Source organism: Amphibalanus amphitrite, unplaced genomic scaffold, assembly GCF_019059575.1.
Source record: "Amphibalanus amphitrite isolate SeventyFive unplaced genomic scaffold, NRLGWU_Aamphi_draft 001003F_arrow, whole genome shotgun sequence".
Classification (NCBI taxonomy): Eukaryota; Metazoa; Arthropoda; class Thecostraca; order Balanomorpha; family Balanidae; genus Amphibalanus; species Amphibalanus amphitrite.
This window is the reverse complement of record NW_024882497.1, coordinates 250,670-271,486: the sequence shown is the minus strand read 5'-3', so window position 1 is coordinate 271,486 and position 20,817 is coordinate 250,670. Positions and strand designations below refer to the sequence as shown.

The window sequence follows — 20,817 nt, the reverse complement described above, 5'->3', positions numbered from 1 at the left end:
CACGTGACTACTACAGGTTTGCGCTCAGTACTAACACACCTAGCCCGAGGGCCGGTCCGTAGCGGGGAGGGTTAGAAACGCCTGAGCTCCAGCGCAGTGGAGGTGGTGGTGGCCCGTATCATAAAGAGGCAACCGTAAGCAGAACTACAATTGCCGCAGTATAAGATTATGATCAAGTTTTCTTTAAATGTATTGATTGACAAGAAAGTGCAATGCTTATCCGATATAATAAAACGGTGTCCAAGGCCTTGGAAGAACTATAAAACATATTCAGCAACGTATAAATTTCTGATACAGGCCATGACCTTTCACCTTGCCTCCGGGGAGGACCGCTCAGGAATCCACATACCGAACGAATCGAGGCCTCGCAGCGCGGCGGCAGAGGAGGTGGATAAGCCATCGCCAGATCTCTTGGTTACTTATGTTTCCAGAAGAAGGAGAGGGGGGGGGTGGAGGGTGAGGGCTGTTTTCAACCCACTCACCAATCCTTTCCTTATTAACTTATAGCTTACCGAAAAAATGCAACACAATGGTGGCCGTCACGAGATGTAGCGAAGAGTGCCTCAGCCACACCGGTTTTGAGTAAACTTTAAGCATTGGAATTCAGGCCAGTGATCCTGAAGCATTATTTTATTTTTGTCGTGCATAAGCTGGGATGACGTCCAAGTTAATTGCGAAGAAACGGTTTTAGTTTCCAGAACATTTATGAGGCTAGTCGCGCCAAATAGTATACCTTTGTTGCAAAATGTCAAATAGAATGTTGACGTGCTATCCAGACGATAGAATTTATTTGACATAAGAAGTCAAAAAGTGGCATCGTTAGTCATCCTGTATACCTATAAATCAATTCGTCACCTTGGTTCGAGCTCAATAGTTCTTTTCGCGGATGATCGGTTTCGTTTTCTTTTCTTTTTTTTTTGGGGGGGGGGACAGTTTATGAGCCAGCAACCACCCTCCCCAGTCCCCCAAACAACAATTGTTGACAAATACTGTGATGGCCTAAAAAATGCCCTCAATTGTGTTACGTAGGGGAGAATGATGTAAGTTGAGCCGCTTTTTGTTTTTTCGTAAGCTACAGGCTAACTTACTGATCATTTTTCTGCGTTTACGGGTTGGACGGACAGAGTGGTCATTTACGCATGTAATGGTGGCCAGAAATGTTCATTACAGTTTATTTTTGTACTGAAAGGCTACGTCAAAAATCATCTTGCACGCTGCTCATCTTACCCCATGGGCGGGGTAAGTTGAGACACGTCGTGGGGAAAGTTGAGCATGGATAGAAAAAGCCAACCTCTTCTTTTCCCGGGCGCGGCGAAGATTGGGCTCTTTTATTTACTCCATGGCATACATACTAATGGCAAAGTTGTTTTCCTCCATCAAAAAGTGACTGTTTTAAGCCTTCCAATAACTCGTCAAGTTTTCTATCACGGAAGAAATCGTTTTATCCTTCAGATAATCTGCAAATCACTTACAACTTGTGTAATCAACAAAGAAAAACAATTTCCTACCATTTTTATTCAGCAGAAACAAGCGCAGCTCAGTTTGGTTTTCGACAGCGGAGACAACAATGGCTTATCCGGCTCATCTTCCCCCAGGTGAAAATGGCTCATCTTGCCCCACCCGTGGCCATTTTCGATTAATGACACCCGCTAAGGAAAATAACCATGCACCGCTGACCGCAGATAACAACCATCTCATTTTAAAGGCAAAACATATCTTAGTTATCAGGGGCGATACCACATGTTACCGGGTGCTGAGCGAGAGAACGTTGCCGTCTCACGTGAAAGACTGCAGCATCGTAAGCTAACGGCACATGGAAGCTCAAGTCAATTAGCGCCATAGGAGCTGAGAAACATGGGGTGGCTAAACTTGCCCCTTGGGTCATCTTACCCTATTTGGGGAAGATAATAAAAGATAGATAAAAACCAGTGCAAGTTAGGTGCAGTTTCTAATCTATGCCGTTTTTTATTAAGTGTCTCATAGCTCTTAAATCTTGAGCCGCTTCTCTCACGATTCATTTTATGTGGTGCTTACATTGTTCAAGAAGTTATAGTATTCGAGCTCGTTGGTCTTAAAAACTGCTGTCGAAGTAAATTAAAGTGCTTCGGGCTTCGGCACTTAAAAACCAATCGATATTTAACCCTCTCCCATTTAGGCATTTCTTTTCGGCGTCTTACATGTATCGGAGGGGCGTAGAAACCCTCAGCCATTCGGCCCTTGATAAAAAGAGCCAGAGCTTCGCTGAAAAATTATTAAAGAGCGAGCTGCTCGTGACGAGAGAAAGCCGATGATTTGAGGGTCCTGGTCATCGCTGACGAGAGAAAGCCAATTATCTTTATGTCCTGGTCAATGCTGAGATCCTAGGTCACTGGTTGACCTCCCAGATCAGGTTAATAACCCAAAAGCACGGAAAATTGGGTCCTGCTAGAATTTCTACAAGTGAAGTTTGCTGGGACTTGGCTTGCTTCTAACTCCGAATTTGCACTTGCTTTGATCAAAGATGATGTATCAGGGCATTTGGGGTAGGACGGGTCACGCCAGATCACCCATTAGGCGTTCTGCCGGCTATCCATAGAATGTTAACCAGCACTTACAGCCTTGCAACATATTGCATAGGCACTATAACTGATACCTAAGTATGCCTAGTTTTCAAATGCTAAAATGGGTGCTAAATTGCAAACCAACACTTCTTAAAACCACAGTAAAAAGGTGTAAATTTAAGGAAGTTAACCGAGATCATTTCAAGTAAATGACCTTAACCTGAGTTTCACGTGACCTTGGCACCCACAACAATCAATGAGACAAACATTAGATAGTATACTTCACATGTTGTCACGTTGCTTATCACGAAACGACTATGGAAACACACAGAAGATGTGCGCTGACTTTCAATTGCTATTCTGGCCTGACATGATCTTGAGAAAAATAATAACAGGTTAAAGGTAATTTGGTTCAGGGATTTAAGATTCTCAGACAAGATGCAAAAATGATAAGGGCTATTAAATTTTCCGCGGGAAGTTGTAAAATTGATTAACTCCAGGGCACCAAAGAATCGTCGCAATTCTTCGCTTTGCCGCGATTTATTGGCGAAAAACAGGGGGCGCGGTCTACTTACCTCTACTTATATGTGTGGAGAGGGCTAATATTCATTTTATCTGTGTTGATGAATGTGCAACAATTTCTACATGAACTGAGATCAGTCCATATGAGTATGTTTTTCTCACGGACAATGACAATGTAAAAACAATGCGAATAAAACCAAATGTTTCGGACAACAACGTGCTTCGTCAGTGGAGAAAAATAAGTGTATAGGTTTAACATAGATGAGAACTAAATGCGGCACCGCCTCGGTCTGGCCAGCCGGGTTGCCGATAAAATACACAAATGTCACCCCCCCCCCTGCGGTTTTTCGCAGATATCTCCAAAACAAAATAACAAAAAACCTGCGTTTTTGGCACACCTGTTCGTGCATCTTTTCCGCACATGTTGTGAAAATTTCAGACCCAGGTGGCCTTAGGTCAGGTCACCAGGTCACGCCGAGTGACCTCACCTCAGAAAAAATACGAATGCTCACCATAGCTACACCGATTGATCGATTGCCTTGAAACTATCAGTGGTTGGTTAGAGCATCATTATCTATAAAATGTATATCTCGGAATTTTGATATCGGTGACCTAAGGTCAGGTCAATTTTGCGGTATCTCCATTATAAGTCAATGGGAGAAAATTGAAAAGCGTCTGTTTTGCACGAACGCTATTCTAGACACTCTCAAACATCGAGATGTAGGTAGAATTGACACACTGAACCGGATAATGGCAACTGTAACCCCTCGTTATGTCCCCGAGGTCATCTCAGGTCACGAACAGAATCTAGCAGTTTTCGCTAATAACTTCTGATAGAGACGTGCTAGAGCGCTGAAAACGCCTTGGATGTGTTCGGCTCGACGTTGCGGATCGACTGATATGCAACATGACCTTTTCCGGTCAGGTCATGACCTTGACTTGAGGTTAAATTTTCCAGTTGACCTTTCAAGGTCAAATTATAGTTCATTCGACGCGTCTCGACGAGAGGAACACGATGCTGGCAAAAGTAATGTCATGGCTCTTTTGAGTCAAAAGTTATTGCCGAAAAAAAACGCTTTTCGTAAAAACGGCTATTTTTGGAGTTTTTGCCCTCTGGAGGCTAAACCGTTGACTTGAGGTCAAATCTGAGAACATTACTCAGAAAGGTCTGTAAAAGGGCTATCGAATGCGTTTTCCGCGGCGCTGTAGCTCTATCGGTTCCCGAGATAGCCGTGGGCAGTTTCCAAAATGTTGAAATAGTCAACATTTTACCTTTGGTGACCTCTGGTGACCTGACCTTTGACCTGACCCAAAAAATGACGGAAGTGTTTTCGTCCTTATTTTGGACGTTCTTTCGATTGTTGCTTACCGCGTGTCGCTACGTGGCCCAGGAGCCGAGTTAGAAGGGGGGGGGGTGTTCAGACCCTCCCCCGGCCCGGCGCGTGCTCTGCCCGGCATTTATCGTGGGCCCGGCATTTATTTCCACAGAATATGGTAAATTAGTGCTGCTGAAGTTCGCTTTCGAAGCGTCTCCTCCAGGCATTCTACAGCTCTCGTGCCATTTTGGATCACGGAACATGGCTGGGCGCAGGACAGGTCGTCTGCGAGCTTGGACGGACCACGTGACCACCTCCTCCCCTCCCCCTCACTCCCGTCCCCTTCCCCAGCAGGGCGTCCGATCTAACCGCGCCCCAGGCAGTCGGCTCGGTCCGACCCTCCGTGGTCGAGCCACGGCCCGGTGCCGCCTGAGTTTGTGCCGGGTGCAAAACTGGAGCAGTAACTAGCGCCGGAACTAGTAGTCAGCACGACCATCGTCAGATGGCAGGAGTAAATGGAATAAGCGGTTCCAGGTTTCAGAAGGAATGGGGCAGGAAAAAGCCCTGAAAACAATGTTTTGCTGATATAGCCATAAAAAGTTCACTGAATTAGGAGAGCAGCACATCAGTTTAAAGCCCTTCAGATGGTGGTTTTGATAAGCACACAATCATTTCCCAATTCGCCTCCAACGGTGTCACAGGCAAAGAATACGCTGAAATACTAGTGTGTACAGAAGCAACTGCGGGTCCCTGTACCATGGTCGTGAAATAGTCACGAAAAATTGCCAAGATTCAGTTCAAGATTTTGGAAAATGCGGAACGATAATCAATAATCGAAGATAGCCATTTGATTGATCATGGTATTGGCAGTCTAATGGCGTTTACGGCATGTCTGTATGTCCATTTTGTGATTTTATATGATTTTTTGAACATATGCCGTTTTTGGTCGAAAACTCAGAAATCATGACGTCACTAAAACCTCGATATCTCAAAAATTTTCCGACCGATTTTTTTGAAACTTTGTCACAATAAACTTCAATCAATTCCCTACAGGTACCCAAAATTTGGCGCGCCTGCGGCGCGCCGTTTTTATGTTGTGGCCCGGCGAAAAAAGTGGGGGCGTTTAACGCCCCCCCCAGCAACTCGCGGGTTAACCCGCGCGGGGCTGGGGTCTCCAGCCGAACGCGCGGGGCTGGGGGGGGGTAAATTTTACCCCCCCTGTTATCTCCCGAACTAATGGTCCGATTTGGAAAATTCAAACGCCAATCGAAAGCTCTCATCACGAACTACTAGAAACATGTACTTAATTTAAAGTTTGAGGTCAAGGTCAAGGTCAGGTCAAGGGTACAAAATGCAAGTTTCTACAGTATATCGGCCTTGCACCGCGTAGTTGCCGAAGAATGGACTGAGACTGATTGCCCAAAACGTGTTCTAAGACTACCAAGACAATATTCGTTGCATACAATGTCATTCAAAGGTCAAGTTCAAGGTCAGGTCAGGTCAGGTCAGGTCACCAAAAACAAAATATAGAAAAGGGCATGTGCGACACATGTTTTATGGGTCATTTTACTCATAGAATTCAATAGGCACACTCAATAAGTGATATGGACCACCTCTGGATGAATTTCAGGTCGAGGTCAGGTCAAGGTCAGGTCAAATGAGGTCAAATTTTGAAGTTGGTTGTTAAGGCCTAAAAAGGTGTCGATCTGATGCAGTTTTTCACGGCGAATCGAATGGTGCTATTTTTGTTTCCGTACGAGGTCTAGAACTTCCAAAAAAGTCATTTTTCAAAAATTTTGTGTGTCGTGACGTCATAAAATTTTGAATAACTCCCACATTTTTGAACCGATTCTTCTAAAATTTGGTATGTAGGTGCACATAGACCACTTCTCTGACATATATTCCGGTTTTTTTGATAGACTCAAAATTTTGGATTTTACAATGATTTTCCCAAAAAAATCAGTTTTTTGAAAAAAAATTAGGCCAAAATCCAAAATTTTCAAAAAACCGAGATAGCCATTTGATAGACAAAGTAAAATTACGTATAACCTTTTTGTTACGTCTTGATTCCTTTAAAAATGAAGATGTTAGCGGCGTTTGAACTTTTGCCGTTTTTGAGGCGAAAATGGCGAACATGACGTCACTAAAACGTCAATTTCTCAAAAATTTTCCGACGGATTTCGCTCAAATTTTCAGGGAAGGTGTCAAATTGATGTAAGAAAAGGTACTGAAAGTTTGGCGGCGCTGCGCGCCGCCGTTTTTGAGATATCGCAAAAATTCGCAAGGGGGGGTAAAATTTACCCCCCCAGCCCCGCGCGGGTTAAGATCCGCCTTGTTGAGAGCTTTCGATTGCCGTTTTCCCCGTCTGTCTACGACCATCGGTTCGGAAGTTAGACAGGGGGGCAGAATCTGCCCCCCGGCCCCCCCCCCCCCCCCCAGCAGGGCGCGTATGGCTGAATACTGAATAGCCCAGCGGGGCGCGGGATAAGCTTGCAACAATCCCTATGTAAACGCAGCTATTATATCCAAGATTACTTTGTATTTACTATCTACCTACTCATTATCCCCGGCCCCCGCTTTCGATGTCTCTCGGACGACGAAGATTCTACGTCGTCCGGCCAATCACGTTCCAATGTTCCATAACCGCAGCCGAGCCCCCGCTGACCTTGTGCAGGATTGGCCGGACCCGGACGACGTAGAATTTTCGTCGTCCGAGAGACATCGAACGCGGGGTAGGTATATCTTGGCCGTGAATTTTTCTGCCTAAAACGAAGGAGACGACCTACCACAGCAAAGGGAAAAGTGTGCAGTAAATATGGCAGCGTGCTGAATGTGACGCAACTCAGTCAAAACATGCCTAACGCCTTGGCATGAGGGCTCTCTCTATCGTCTGGATAAAAATAGGCCCCGCCCATCCCAATCAGCTGCTGCATGACGAGTTGATGACGACAACCACTACTTACCAGCAACCAATCTAGGGATAGCGTACGTGACAGTAATGGTGCAGCGGTTGCAAAATATTACATTGTTATTCAAACGGTTTTTGCTTTTAGGGCCTTGTAAGATGAGGATGAGGTTAGATTAGATGAGGTGTTGATGAAGGCAGGTATTTTTTTAAAATATTTTTTCTTGACAATTTTTTGCCCTTGTTTTACTTAATAGCTGAACCCGGGACCACCTGAAGTCTAAACCTTATTTTATATAACATGTCAATGCTGATGCTGTCTTGAAATGTGAAATTTAGACAATGGTAATAGGAATAATGAATAGCAATTTCACCAACAACATTTTAATCTCTAGGAAGTGCAATTAAAATTAAAATCACTGTCTGCCACACTGCTCCGATCCTGGTCATGCAACCAACGTTCATGGGTGGTGTTTCACGGCAGAGCACTGCAGTGCGCTGCGTCATGCGTGTGTCAGAGCATTGGGTTTCCATGGCAGTGTCAACAAACTTCACTGTGACGCTAAGCTATGACAGCATCCCAGAACGCTAGCACGCTGCGGTACCAGCACCAGCAGCATGCTAGCAGTATTTGAACTCAAACCTCTGTTCTTGGTACGGTTTTTCAGAACCTCTCACTCTGTTCCAAACGCGATTCATCATAAACTAAGAGATCACATGCAACGTCATTTGAGTGATGCTATGGTATGCCGTAGCTACCAGTGCACACAGTGTCTAGATTGTGAAACAGGGCCATTATTAATCACATTTGCTTTGCTTTGTTTCAGCAGAAACCTGTCTGCACATGGGAGGAGCGCAACAAAAGCCCATCAAGTTCATGCATGGCAGTGGATCTCAACAGGAGAAAACCAGAAAGAACATGGATGCTTGTAGATTGCAGTTGTACACTGCTGTTATCACCTGGGCCCAGTTTCACCAAGTGGGGTAATTTCGGCATGGGGTAGATTTCCATTCTACCCCATGGGATAGAATCCAGTTTCACCAGCTCAAACTACCCCAATGGGGTAGTTTCGGCGTCTCTTGTGAATGTTTGCTAAGCAAGCAGCATCAGCGAAACAGCGGAACGTTTTGATTGGTCGAGATTCCGCTGTTGCATTGGGTATGCTTCGTAGAATACAATGTTTATTTTCTTCTTTTGTTTGTGGGCCTAGACAATACAGTGCACAGGTTTCTCATCAAAGGTGAGGCGTTATTCGTGTAATATGTAAATATTTGGATTGTTCTTGTTAATTATAACCTTAAGTTTTATCTTAGTAGTGGTTATTTTGAAGCTTTTTTATACGGTCTTTCTTGATTTTAATTGATTGGGTCTCCAGCCAGACCGAAATGCCTGCCTGTGGAGGAGCTCGCCAACGAAGAGAGGAAAACAAGCTGGAACTTTTCCGGTTCCTAGCTCAGAATAAGTCGGTAAGTAGGTACCAATATTGTAAAAAAGCTTTCTGTATTTTTTTCAATTGAGCTGAGGGACCCAAACCTAGATTGGTGTTTGATTCATCTGTGATTGAATCGATTGGATTGAAAAAATTTAAGTGAACGAATATAGTTCATTATCAACAAATATTAACAATACTGCCATTACACGACAACAAAAAGAACACAACAAATACAATACTATCCCTGATATTTTGTATATTTTATTTTTTAATTGAATCAAAAAAGAATCTTTCAAAAAAAAATTGGCTGAATCAAACATGAATCATTCCTTTTATTGTTTTTTGATTCTCTGAATCAAAAGGAAGCGATTCACCAAATTTGTTGAAGGAATCAAACGGTGATTGAATCAAACAAAAATCAAATGAAGCAATGATTGAATTGATCCAAAAAAGGTGAATCAAAAACCAGTCTGGACCCAAATAACTGAACACATGACTATGCAAATAACGAAGCATAAAGCAAATTTAGATTAGACAGTTAGTGGGGAATTGTGCAATTTTCACAAAGCTCTGGCCAGTGCAACTGTAACTACATTATCTTTAAACTGTATCCCCTAGTGGGGTAAAGCGGGGTTGCTAAGAAATGTCCCAAGCCTGCATGTAATTGGCCATAGCGCCCATAGGGATCTCCAAGTAAATGACAAATAGAAAGGTCCATGTATTAGCTCTAACTTTCCTTTGATGACTTGTCATTGTCTGGTATAAAGTGGTGAAATTTGACCATGATTTTAAAAAATTGTAGGGCAAAGTGAACCACTGTCCACTGTTGGTCCACTTTGCCCCATTTAACCAGAATAATGGTTGCCCTCCTAAATCACTGTATCTACATTGTTCTGAGGCTCGTAAACTATTAAGTGAAAATATTGACAGTGAGTCAATATTTTCATGCTGAAAAATATTGACTCACTGTCAATATTTTCCAGCAAATATAAAATATTGACAGTTAAATAGGCACTTCCAGCATTACAGTAATTAACATATGGTCAACTAAATCCTTTTTCAAATTTTTGCTTGACCACACATTGCTTAGATTATAGAACATGCGATAAATCATGATTGCTTACAGCAATTACAACCCAATTACAGCCATACAAATGCATGTCCAGAGCACAGACATTCATGAAGATAATGGCATATACCTATATGGTAATTATGATGACATTTTTATAACACTCAAATTAGCAGGAAAATTAGAAAAACATTTATGCTCAATAGCGAAGGAACTCGCCCGGATCAGGCTGCCGCTGATCCGGGAAGTGCGTGGATGGGAAACACTTCTAATGGCTATCTAAAAGAATGGACGGCGCTTCTAATGCGTACAACAGGGTGGGTGGTTCGCTTTGCCCCAGTGGTCCGCTATACCCCACTGTCCCCTATTTAATTGTCTTATTTATTCATGTGTAGGCATTACATCTGGCATTACGTGCAACAGCATTCATAACGACATGTATATGAGCATAGCGGGCGATCCGCTTGATTGCGTTGTAACTGCGTACAGATTCTCTACGGTAAGCTGCGCGGACCGGGAGCGGGGGCCGCTCGCGCCACGAAATGGAAGGAGGCCCGCGACCTGGCCGCTTTGCTGGGCCTAATCCCGCATGGCGCTGATGTTAGAAAAATGCGGAACTCTCTCCTAAAAAACCAAATTGGACGGAGCAGAGGTAACTGTTGTAAATTTAGTTCAAGTTGTGTTTAAATGCATGCTGGCATTGCAATTATAAACGTGCTTGGACTTGTGCTGATGCCTTTCGTGACGAATTGTGTGCAACAGCATTGCTTGCTGAGTCGGATGCCGTGCTCGATAAACATCCTGTGAGTCAGGAATATTCGTTGTCCAAAATAGTTGCCGTTTCAGGACGGAGCCGGCTTTGGCTTTTGGAAATTTCTTGCATCTCTGCATAAGGGCGTCTCCACTTAGATGAGGAACTCACAACCTCGGTTTTCCTTGATTTTGCAATAAACGATGCAATATCCTGTGTCCTTTTTACAGCCAAGCGAAACAAATTGAGGTCGACTGGTACTGGTGGCGAGTCGGGCGGTTTGACCGACCTGGACGAGGTTGCTTTAAGCCTCGACGATGGGAGTAAGTACTTTGTTGCTGCCCTTATTTGCAAAAGGAGTCGATGATAACATGAAAAACTCCGAAGGCTTCCCATCGGCGCGTCGTGCACATATGCCCAGGGTATATAGAACAACCATATGCCAGTCTAATGGCATCAAAGTTGAATTATGGTGGCTATACAGAGCTCCGTCACGACCCGATGGTTGTGAGGGGGGGGGGAGAGGACGAAGGCCGTTCGAAGTCGATTCTTGCCATGCAGCACCCATAGGCCTAATGTTAAAAATGTAAAATATTGGGAGACTTTTCCCCCCGTCCCCCCAGTGGCGGAGCCCATGGCTGCACATTATGAAATACGAAATTAGGTTTCGTGGCAATGGCCAACGCATCTGGAAGGACAGGGAAGTAAGCATAAGGGCAACTTTCTCTCTCATGCTTGCACTTTTTCAGCTTACGACTTCGTCGTCCCTGGCGCGCTGAGCAGCATCGCTCCCCGGCCGCAGGAAGAGAGTGCTGGAGGTGATGCCCGCGGCAGCGAAGCGGCGGTGTCGGAAGCGACCTGGCTGGGCACCGGGTCGGACAGCGTGGCCGGGGCTTCTCCGTTTCATCCTTCCTGTGTGTCACCTATGTCGATCACCTCACTACTTGATGAGCCTTCCACATCCCTACTCTCTCAGCCATCTCAGTCCACCACCTCTCTCCCATCGCAGCCCACCGCCTCCCAGCCTACCGCCTCCCTCCCTTCCCAGCCTTACGCCTCCCAACCTACGGCCCCGCATCCCTCCCAGCCTACCGCCTCCCTCACCTCCCAGCCCACCGCCTCCATCGCTTCCCAGCCTACGGCCCCGCATTCCTCCCAGCCTACCGCCTCCCAGCCCACCGCCGCAGCGAGGGCCGCCCGCAGTCTTCGCGACACCCTGTCCGACCGCACCGTCACGACACGGACCCTTGAGTCGTTCGTAGCTGAACGCAGGGAAGTGAGCGAGCGTCGCAGACTTTTACTAGCTGCACCGCTCGACTGCCTCCTGACAGAGGAGCTCACCGAGGTGGCCGAACATTACAGGGCGATCACCTACAAGAACATGTCGCTGCTCTGATTACGCTGTCTGCGACGCTCGCTCACGCCCACGCGTAACTCTTTCGCTGTTCTATTAACTCGCTGAAGCTGTTTTTTTTTGTGCTGGCCACTGCAAATGTTGTTGGCTTAAAATGAATATGATGTTTTCTGGTAAACAAGCGATTTCTATTTGACACTTTCTTTCGACAACAGAACGGTTCTTGCTGAGACGCATAGAATCGATGATGTGCTGAAACTGAACACCACCCGAAGTATTATAAATAAGTACAACAATATCGTAGATAACTACAACAAAAACAATATTTAAAGCTCTGGTTGAGGTACATCGGGCATCAGTCCGAAACGATCCACCCAACCCTACCGCCACCTATGAACGAGGTTGAGAACTATTATTTCCTGTTGCACCATAACAGGTTTGCGCACAAGACACACATAACACGCAGGCAAATCGGTGTACGGACCTAATGTGTGCAGCTGCAGGCATCTCGCCGAAACCACAAGAGGCCAGTTTAAGCAACAGAAAAATAGCCTTCTTCGTGTACACCTTATTATGTTGTGTACAGTATGCGAAGGTGCAGTATAGTGCAAAAATGGTGTGCGGTACTACTGTAACCGAATAAAACTTCGTGACATTTGAAAAAAATGACTGTGTTTCCTAAGAAACTTTTATCCTACAAGTCCGTAGATGGAACAGGCATCCCGCTGTAAAGCAGCAACATGCTACGCCAAGCAGCATATCCACTATTATCACAAAACCATAAAATCTGCCCGTCTTCGAGCATCCTGAGTGAGTGAGATTTTCTGGTTTTGTGATCAAGTAGAAATGCTGCTTGGAGCATGTGACATATAACTGCATGTATGGCCTATACTTTTGAATTCATTTTAAAAGAGATAAAAACACAACAAATTACTCAACGTTTCGCATCACCAAGCAATAAATGCGGAACGTTGGGTAATTTGTTGCGTTTTTATCCCTTTTAAAATGAATTCAAAAGTTTAGGCCATACATGCAGTTATATGTCACATGCTCCAAGCAGCATTTCTACTTGATCACAAAACCAGAAAATCTCACTCACTCAGGATGCTCGAAGACGGGCAGATTTTATGGTTTTGTGATAATAGTGGATATGCTGCTTGGCGTAGCATGTTGCTGCTTTACAGGGGGATGCCTGTTCCATCTACGGACTTGTAGGATAAAAGTTTCTTAGGAAACACAGTCATTTTTTTCAAATGTTACGAAGTTTTATTCGGTTACAGTAGTACCGCACACCATTTTTGCACTATACTGTACACTATTCACTATTCGTATACACTATGCACTATTCGTATACTGAACACAAAAGTATTTTTGCACTCTATATACATTTTCGCATCATACTGCGCAGTCCGCCAGCCACAGGCCAGGCGGCGGCTACTGGAAGAGCCTGACGAACTCGGCTCTCCGGGCGAAGGCCAGCCTCCGCACCGCCGCCACTGGCTCTGGTGGCGGCAGCTCGGGTGCGTCCGGTTCTCCGAGGTCCTGGGCAGCGGCCACGTCCTGCATCCAGTCGCCTTCATCGCCCTCCAGTTTTGCGATGTTGTGCAGGATGCAGCAGGCCCTTGAAACGAATGGTGTAACATTAATACATTAACCCGCGCCCCGCTGGGCTATTCAGCCACACGCGCCCTGCGGGGGGGGGGGCAGATTCTGCCCCTCCTGTCTAACTTCCGAACCGATGGTCGTAGAAAGACGGGGAAAGCGCAATCGAAAGCTCTCAACAAGGCGGATCTCAACCCTCGCCAGCACAAGGGGGGGGGTTGATGCAACCCCCCTCCCTAAGGGTTTTCGCGAATAACTCGCGTAAAAAGCAGCCGATCGCGACCAAACTTTCAGTACCCTCGCATTGATCAATTTTACACCTAGGTACCCTGAAAATTTCATGAGCCTGACCCAAATGACCTTCGACCTGTGCAGGGGCGGATCCAGCATTTTGCCAAGGGAGGGGCTATTCCGAATCGGGGGCCCCCCATCGATGGGGGCCCTACCTACCCCCAAAAGTTTAAGCCTGGATTTCGTCCACTTTATTTTTGGGGGCCCCCTATCATGCTTTTTTTTGCAAAAAAAAAAAGAAAATGAGAAAGTCGCCCGGGGGGGGGGGCGCTATAGTCCCTATCGCCCCCCCTGGATCCGCCCCTGCTAGGAGGCCTTGTATGTGAACTAGGAAGCCCTCTGTGATAGCTAGGAGGCCCTCTGTGCAGATGCGAGCGCAGGCCCTCAGTACAGACTTGGAGACCCTTTGTGTGGATGCGAGTGGAGGCCCTCTGTGGAGATTAAGAGGTCCTGTGTTGGCGAATAGGATATCTGTGCAGGCTTGGAGTCCCTCTGTGCAGGATAGGAGACCTTCTGTGTGAGTTAGGAGGCCCTCTGTGTTGGCTAGGAGGCCCTTTGTTCGGATGCGAGTGGAGGCCTCTGTGTAGGCTAAGAGATTTTGTGTTTGTTAGGACATCTGTGCAGGCTTGGAGGCCCTCTGTGCAGGTTAGGAGGCCCTGTAAAAGTGGTCATCTCTGTGAGTATAAGAGACCTCCAAGTTATGAAAAGCTTTACCAATCTTCTAACAAAGAAGTCTTCTCAGCTAGTCTTCTAAGAAATAACTAAGTGGGTAGGTTAAAAAAAAACTCATCGGATTTCGGCCACTTTATTTTCAGGAGGCCCCCTTTTCAGCTTTTTAACTTTTTATTTTATTTTTGAAAAAAATCGGCCAAGGGGGGGGGCCATGGCCCCCATGGCCCCCCCCTTGTATCCGCGCCTGGACCTGTGACCTCTTTTCCGAGACCATGTTTGGCCGGAATCGCGATTCGGCGTATTTCTGCTCGCATTAGCCGCGCGTTTGCAAGCTTTTCGTGGTTTCAAACGTTCAAACATGTGATTTGATGTTGCTCCCATGCATTAGGGTTTTTTAGGCGAAAATGGCGAACATGACATCACTAAAACGTCATTTTCTCAAAAGTTTTCCAAAGGATTTCGCTCAAATTTTCAGGAAACGTCTTAAATTGATGTATGCTAAGGTACTGAAAGTCTGACGTCGCTGGCTTAACGCGTTTAGACGTTATTGGCGAACAACGGGAGGGGGCAGATTCTGCCCCCCCCCCGCGGGGCGCGGGTTAATGTTGTGACGCGACGAGACTTGCGTGTGCGAGGGATGGGACGATGATTGGTCCGAGGTTGTGCTGGTGTAAGAGATTGTTTCGGTGATAAGTTCGACAGTGATTGGCAAGACAATATATTGGCATCGATGAACGAATCTTTCCGTGCGAGAGGGCAGATGCCGGACTGAGCCATGGTGAAAGTCAACGACGCAGATCGGGCCCCTCAGATTAATACACTAGTTACTAATCTGGTGGCAGGCGGGCATAGATTCAGCGTAACAGATATGGAAAGGTGGAGTGAACCTCTGACAATGTGACCCGTGGCGTCACTGGGGTCACAAGCGGTTAATCGACGTTTTCGCCAAACAACTTATACCAGATTGAGCAATGAGCAACAGAGCCGGGAGAGACTTAATGTCTTCGCAATGACCTACGACGAACTAGTGTCTTCTCAGTTATTTATAATACTATCCTCGATGATATAGCTTACATCACGGTGCGAACTGAGTCGGCGACCCTGTGGAACCGGAGGCCATGTTTCAGGCACCACCACCGCATCTTCAACTGGCCGAAGGCCTGCTCGACGCAAACTCGAGTCCTGCAGTGGGCCTTGTTGTACCTGCAACAGAAATGAAGCATTTTATAAATACATCCCAACGAGCAAGTAGCAGAGGCGTGACGCATCACATTTCATTGATAAGCTAGAATGTGGTCATGCTTCCGGTGCTCGACAATACGGTAATTGTTAGTGGGTCAAGGGGCGCCTGGCGGGTGTGCGTGGGGGGGGGGGACAGTTATTCAGATTTTATGCAGACAACACTCTTTGTGGTGCATGTTTTTTCTCCAACGACTCTTGGTTGTCTCGCGCAATGACTGTATAATGGCGGAAACACTAGTGCTATCTACATTTCTACGCATACGGTAACAACGAACAGTGTTTATATCGAGGTTCATTTACGTTAAATCGATATTAATAATACCTCAATATCAACATTAATTGGCGACATGGTACATGATATGAAACGTGGAATCGTGCCAGCATAGCAAACACTTGCCTCTCCTCCGCTGCAGTCCCGGGATGGTTGATGGGAGTCAGCAAGTAACGCCGACTCGGATAGGCACTGTCCCCGAGCAGAACGCCTCCACCAACCGGCACCAGAGAGTCGGTCTCCAACCTGAAATATAAGTAATTGAAGGCGATTGTCACAAACTTTACTTGCAAGCTTATCTATCTACTCTTTTAGCTCGGTGATATGGTCACTAGAGGCCAGTTCACGTCCCTATGGGATCCGCGGATTTCGCTATACACGCACAAAACTGCCGAGGGTGGCCAAAATACCTAACCCAAAGCGAAGGTTAAGCAGTGCACGCCTCGTGAAAAATGTGCACGCCTGTGCACGCCTGTTGAAACCAAATTAACTGTTTGTTTTTGAATATATTTGATTTGTACTATTTGGTTTATTATTTACATCATTATCCTAACTTGCATGACTCTAATATAGTAGTGAAGCTGACGTGTTTCAATAATACACTTAGTTCATATTGGCTTACTTTTCAACAAGTCCAGAGGTCGCCAGCACCCTTGAGTCGTGTTGGCGACCTCCAGCATGGGCGCTCACGCACAGGAAGCGGCCATCTGCGCCAGCCACGGCCATGACATTTAGTGACGTCCTCTGGTGCCGGTTGATGTAGGCGTTCTCCACGTCAGTGGGGACCCGCAGGTCGATGTGGCAGCCATCGATGCAGCCTGTAGATCACACACCACACATGCACATACAGTTATCTCAATTATCTATTATTTATCTATTAGTTTTCTCAATCCATTACAATACTGTATGTTAGGACAATCAGCTACATAAAACCATGGAGCTTCTTTCCTTGCTGGCTTTGTTGAAATATGCAATGGTTTTATGTTAGTTTTTGTTGGCTTCAACATCTTTACAATGAAAGCATGCACAGCATGTTCTTTGACAAAAACTTAACACTAAATCTCATTTATCTGAATCCAGCACTGGGACATGGCACCTTCCTTTTAAAACGCTGTGCTCCTGTTAACACTGCGGACTTACCAATGACATTTGGCAGCCCTGCTTTCCCATGGAACTGTGCCTGGAGGGCACGGGTCGCCTCATGAGTGTTGGGGAAAGCTATAAGTCCCATCAACCGATTCACAATCGCTTCCACGGCCCTGTGCACTGCGCGGTACACCGTGGCTTTGCTTGGGCCGTGCGCATCACCCACTACGTGGTAGAAACTTCCTGTTGCCAGGAAGCTGAAAAAGACGGATGGGTTCCAATAGGATCAGTACCTAATGAAAAATTACCTTGCTCACAAGACCATTTCCTACATAAGTTACATAATGTCCTTAGTCTCATGTCCTGAGATTTATTTTGCAACTGCATAATCAAGGCCATGGCTGAACTTGTTGAGAAAGCACAATATACCCTCAGATGCATGTTGGCACAAATTCTGTGTTTACTGTTGTCTTAACAAAAGTTGTCACTAGCACACATTCCATCACTTGCCATCTGGCAGCCACTATCACCTTAAGTGTTAAAAAGCAGGACAATGCTATTGCACCCACCGTAGTGTCAGGAGTAGTTGTTGTTTGGGAGTGAGGGCGTGATTTCTATCGGTGTCGTGCGCCAGGTCGTCACCGATGAAGTGGAGGATTTTCTCCACTACAGCTCGCTCCAGACGAAATCTCTCCCTGAAATTGATGACAGATTTTGAACAGCTCCATTGTTGCTATCAGGGCTCCTTATTGTAATAGCAACCTGAAATGCCGTCAATAATCTATGGCAGCTACAGGCATTCGCTCCAAGAGGACACTTTAAATAACTTCTTTCCAGAAATTCAGATTAGGTACAAGCTTACATTTCTGCAAGATCATGATATCTGTTATCAGTACAGTTCAAATATGAACTATCAATAATTTCAGGACCTATTAACCACTGTTGGCAGGGTCCTGCCACCTTTTACTATCTTCACCTCAGACAATCATTACACTTATGAATTATGATGTGTAGTAGCAAACAACAAAAAAAGCATGCAATCACATAGTGGCGGCAGAACACATTTAATTAGGAGGGGGGGGACTGCTAACTTTTGGTGCCATTCTTACAATGCAACGCCCATAGGGCTTATGTTAAAATGCCAAAATCAAAGGGGGCACGGTGCCCCCGCCCCCATTCCGCCGCCTATGCAATCACATACAATTTACAAAGGTATCAGTGACAGTTCATGTGTAAATGAAATCCAAATGGTAGGCCTAGGCTGGTAGGTTGGTAGGCTGTAGGCATGTCAATGTATGTTATAGGCTGGTAGGCTGTAGTTTGGTAGGCAGGTCAAGTTAGATTGTTTTTTATCTTCCTCGGACCATTTGGACTTCATCTACACATTCACCGCAGTCAAACATGCACAAGAACATCACTGAAGAATACTTAGCTTTAGGAAGTCATGGGAGATCATTTCATGTGTGTAAGATTTAGACACTCATTCTGTGATAATCCCCCAACTTTCCTCATATTGCAACAGAACAACTTCAACCAAATCAGACTGTATTATATATGCAACAACTCCCGGCATTCCAATTTGAACAGTTTGTTAAGGTACATAACTTAACTATAGCACCATAAAATGCATCAAAAGCATTTGATTTATAATTGTATTCTTCACTAACATTTCAGTGACATACTGATACATTCTAAACTAAATACTTCACTAACATTTCAGTGACATACTGATACATTCTAAACTAAATAATATAAAACCTACGACATGGTGGTAAGATCAGTATTAAACATGAAAGACACCCTGCGTCAGCCACCCATGTCTAAAAGCATTTCAGGAATTTGTACGAAAAAACCATAAGCATTTAGTATGCGCCATGCCCGATGCCACCGGATAATGAGCACGATGATCCAAAGTTCGAGCATTTGAGCATATTGACTGCTTGATACCACTTGCTCGGATGATATATTGAATCAAACATAGTTCATTCGAAGTGTTTAAACTGCACCGGGCATATTAATGCAAGCTGAGGCTCCGTAACTTCGGATTCGAATAGATCAAATGGCGACCAAACGAAACAGCCACGGCACTGGCCACTAGAATGAGCTTGAGTCTGACGTCTGTCTTATTTACATTTCAAGGTTTTAATAATCATCATCTAGTAGCCAAGGTCACTTTAAAGGAAAACCTTCAGTAGGTGAAAAGGCATTTTACTTTCAATTAAGAGCGACATCTACATAAAGTGGTTGGTACCTGGCCTATCGTAGGTGGCGCAAGCTTCGTACATAGGTGGCGTGGCGTAGGTACATTCATGCAAGAAAATTAGTGAAAATTTGCAGTATGCGGCAATATACTGAAATACTTACCTGAACTTAGTGGGTGAAAGGTCTTCGTCGCCATTTATTCTTGGTCGCACCACACGATTCATCACGAAACGTATCGCTCATCACAGATTACCCCACGAATGTCAGCCGTAATTTTGGTCGGATATTTGGGGTAGAACCGACGATAATCAGCTGATTGATTGGCTTGTTCAGTTGCTCACGGACCGTGAGCATCTGTTTGCATGGCAAATTTGGGGTAAAATAAGAACTGCCCCATGGGGTAGTTTGGAAGTGGCCAATCAGAACCTACCCCATTTGGTGAAACTGGTTTGGGGTAGTTTCGCCGAAACTACCCCAAACAGAGCTTGGTGAAACTGGGCCCAGATGTGCGTGGCTGGCATTGCTCCTGGCAAGAACCACCTGCAAGTGATGAGATGGTGCCTCAGTCGTTGAGTGTGCTGCAGTGTGAGAGGCGCCCTGATCTCTACTTTGTGATGGGTTTCCATTGGAGGTTCAACTGAGAAGTGAGAACTGACTGTGACCATGCTTGAGCATGCCAGTGGAGCTTTACATGCTTAGGGCAGCTTTTGAACAGATGCTGACCATGGCATGTCCCATCCAGTTATCACGTGCACAGAATGGTGGGGGGAGGGCAACTCTGGGCTCTTGAGTCAGCCCTACTGCACAGGGGGTACAGATGGCCGCTTACGTTTGGTGTGTCCTGCACTGCATTATCAAGCCCAGTCTGCACCACAGGCAATGGGTCGGGCTGCACTATATTAAAGGCAGACTATCTTGCAAAGGAGGCTGGCATCCTCTCCCATAATGACACACCAATTGGCAATCATCGCTGCGATGATCACGAGGGTGTCCGCTTATCTGCCATGATGAGGTGGAGAGGCAGCTGGCCTGAGGGATGGTTTTACTTCATCTGAGGCCCCCTTTCCCTACCTGCCAGGCCCGGTCAAACGACCGCTTCACAGTGAACGACTTGCAGTGGATGCCGTCCCACAGCGCAACGAGCGCGCCGACCAGAGGCGGCGGCCAAGAGGCGGCCGCGCTCCCCCAGTCGACGGTCCCGGTGGACGTCGGCAACGCCCACCGCGCGACTATCAGATCGGCTCGCGACAGCGCCGTCGCCGACTGACCGCATGACTGGTATCTGTTCTTGATGTGGGACCGACTGCCACCGCCGGTCGCGGAAGGGCATCGCTCATCGGCCATCGACGTCCACCAGCTTCGCGTGGGTCACTGTTCGGGCTGCCACCAATACACCGAATCGGATGGAACCCTGTCGGCGAATGCCGGCGGTGCCCCGACATCGACTGCGCGGCGGCCAGTGCATCGCGTGCCGGGAGGAGGCTGGCACCCCCGATCGGTCATTGGTCACAAACCGTGTCCCAGCTCATGACTGCATCCAGCGCAGCTCTGTGAGATGTTC

The 20,817-nt window shown here is 46.1% G+C and overlaps 2 protein-coding genes across 5 annotated transcripts; one reads left to right on the top strand and one right to left on the bottom strand.

Annotated features, from left to right (window-relative positions):
* The first annotated feature begins 8,246 nt into the window (after positions 1 to 8,246).
* On the top strand, positions 8,247 to 12,086 carry LOC122369066 (variant surface antigen E-like). 4 transcript variants are annotated; one of them, XM_043343449.1, is made up of 5 exons: positions 8,487 to 8,524; positions 8,660 to 8,750; positions 10,275 to 10,437; positions 10,767 to 10,859; positions 11,286 to 12,086. In XM_043343449.1, exons 2-5 carry the CDS (start codon positions 8,670 to 8,672, stop codon positions 11,930 to 11,932), a joined length of 984 nt encoding a protein of 327 aa, XP_043199384.1. In that variant the 5' UTR covers positions 8,487 to 8,524; positions 8,660 to 8,669; the 3' UTR covers positions 11,933 to 12,086. The 4 variants fall into 4 exon arrangements, 2 of the variants coding, with proteins under 2 accessions (XP_043199382.1, XP_043199384.1); XM_043343447.1 differs by having other exon boundaries at positions 8,247 to 8,750; XR_006254347.1 differs by lacking the exon at positions 10,275 to 10,437 and having other exon boundaries at positions 8,465 to 8,524.
* A 153-nt stretch (positions 12,087 to 12,239) lies between these two features.
* Positions 12,240 to 19,648, bottom strand: LOC122369065 (putative nuclease HARBI1). Its single transcript, XM_043343446.1, has 7 exons — positions 19,419 to 19,648; positions 17,624 to 17,749; positions 17,109 to 17,311; positions 16,591 to 16,786; positions 16,095 to 16,214; positions 15,530 to 15,658; positions 12,240 to 13,511 (listed from the first exon to the last, which is right to left on the bottom strand). Exons 1-7 carry the CDS (start codon positions 19,478 to 19,480, stop codon positions 13,325 to 13,327), a joined length of 1,023 nt encoding a protein of 340 aa, XP_043199381.1. The 5' UTR covers positions 19,481 to 19,648; the 3' UTR covers positions 12,240 to 13,324.
* Positions 19,649 to 20,817: the final 1,169 nt, after the last annotated feature.

What these genes read in the sequence shown, in the direction of transcription:
- LOC122369065 (XM_043343446.1), bottom strand. Translation starts at nt 19,480, where the DNA reads ATGAATCGTGTGGTGCGACCAAGAATAAATGGCGACGAAGACCTTTCA. An exon ending in CTTTCACCCACTAAGTTCAG is followed by an intron (nt 17,750 to 19,418) that starts GTAAGTATTTCA and finishes CATCAATTTCAG; the next exon opens with GGAGAGATTTCGTCTGGAGC. An exon ending in ACCTCTGGACTTGTTGAAAA is followed by an intron (nt 16,215 to 16,590) that starts GTAAGCCAATAT and finishes CTTATATTTCAG; the next exon opens with GTTGGAGACCGACTCTCTGG.
- LOC122369066 (XM_043343447.1), top strand. Translation starts at nt 8,670, where the DNA reads ATGCCTGCCTGTGGAGGAGCTCGCCAACGAAGAGAGGAAAACAAGCTG. An exon ending in TCCTAGCTCAGAATAAGTCG is followed by an intron (nt 8,751 to 10,274) that starts GTAAGTAGGTAC and finishes AACTGCGTACAG; the next exon opens with ATTCTCTACGGTAAGCTGCG. An exon ending in CCAAATTGGACGGAGCAGAG is followed by an intron (nt 10,438 to 10,766) that starts GTAACTGTTGTA and finishes TCCTTTTTACAG; the next exon opens with CCAAGCGAAACAAATTGAGG.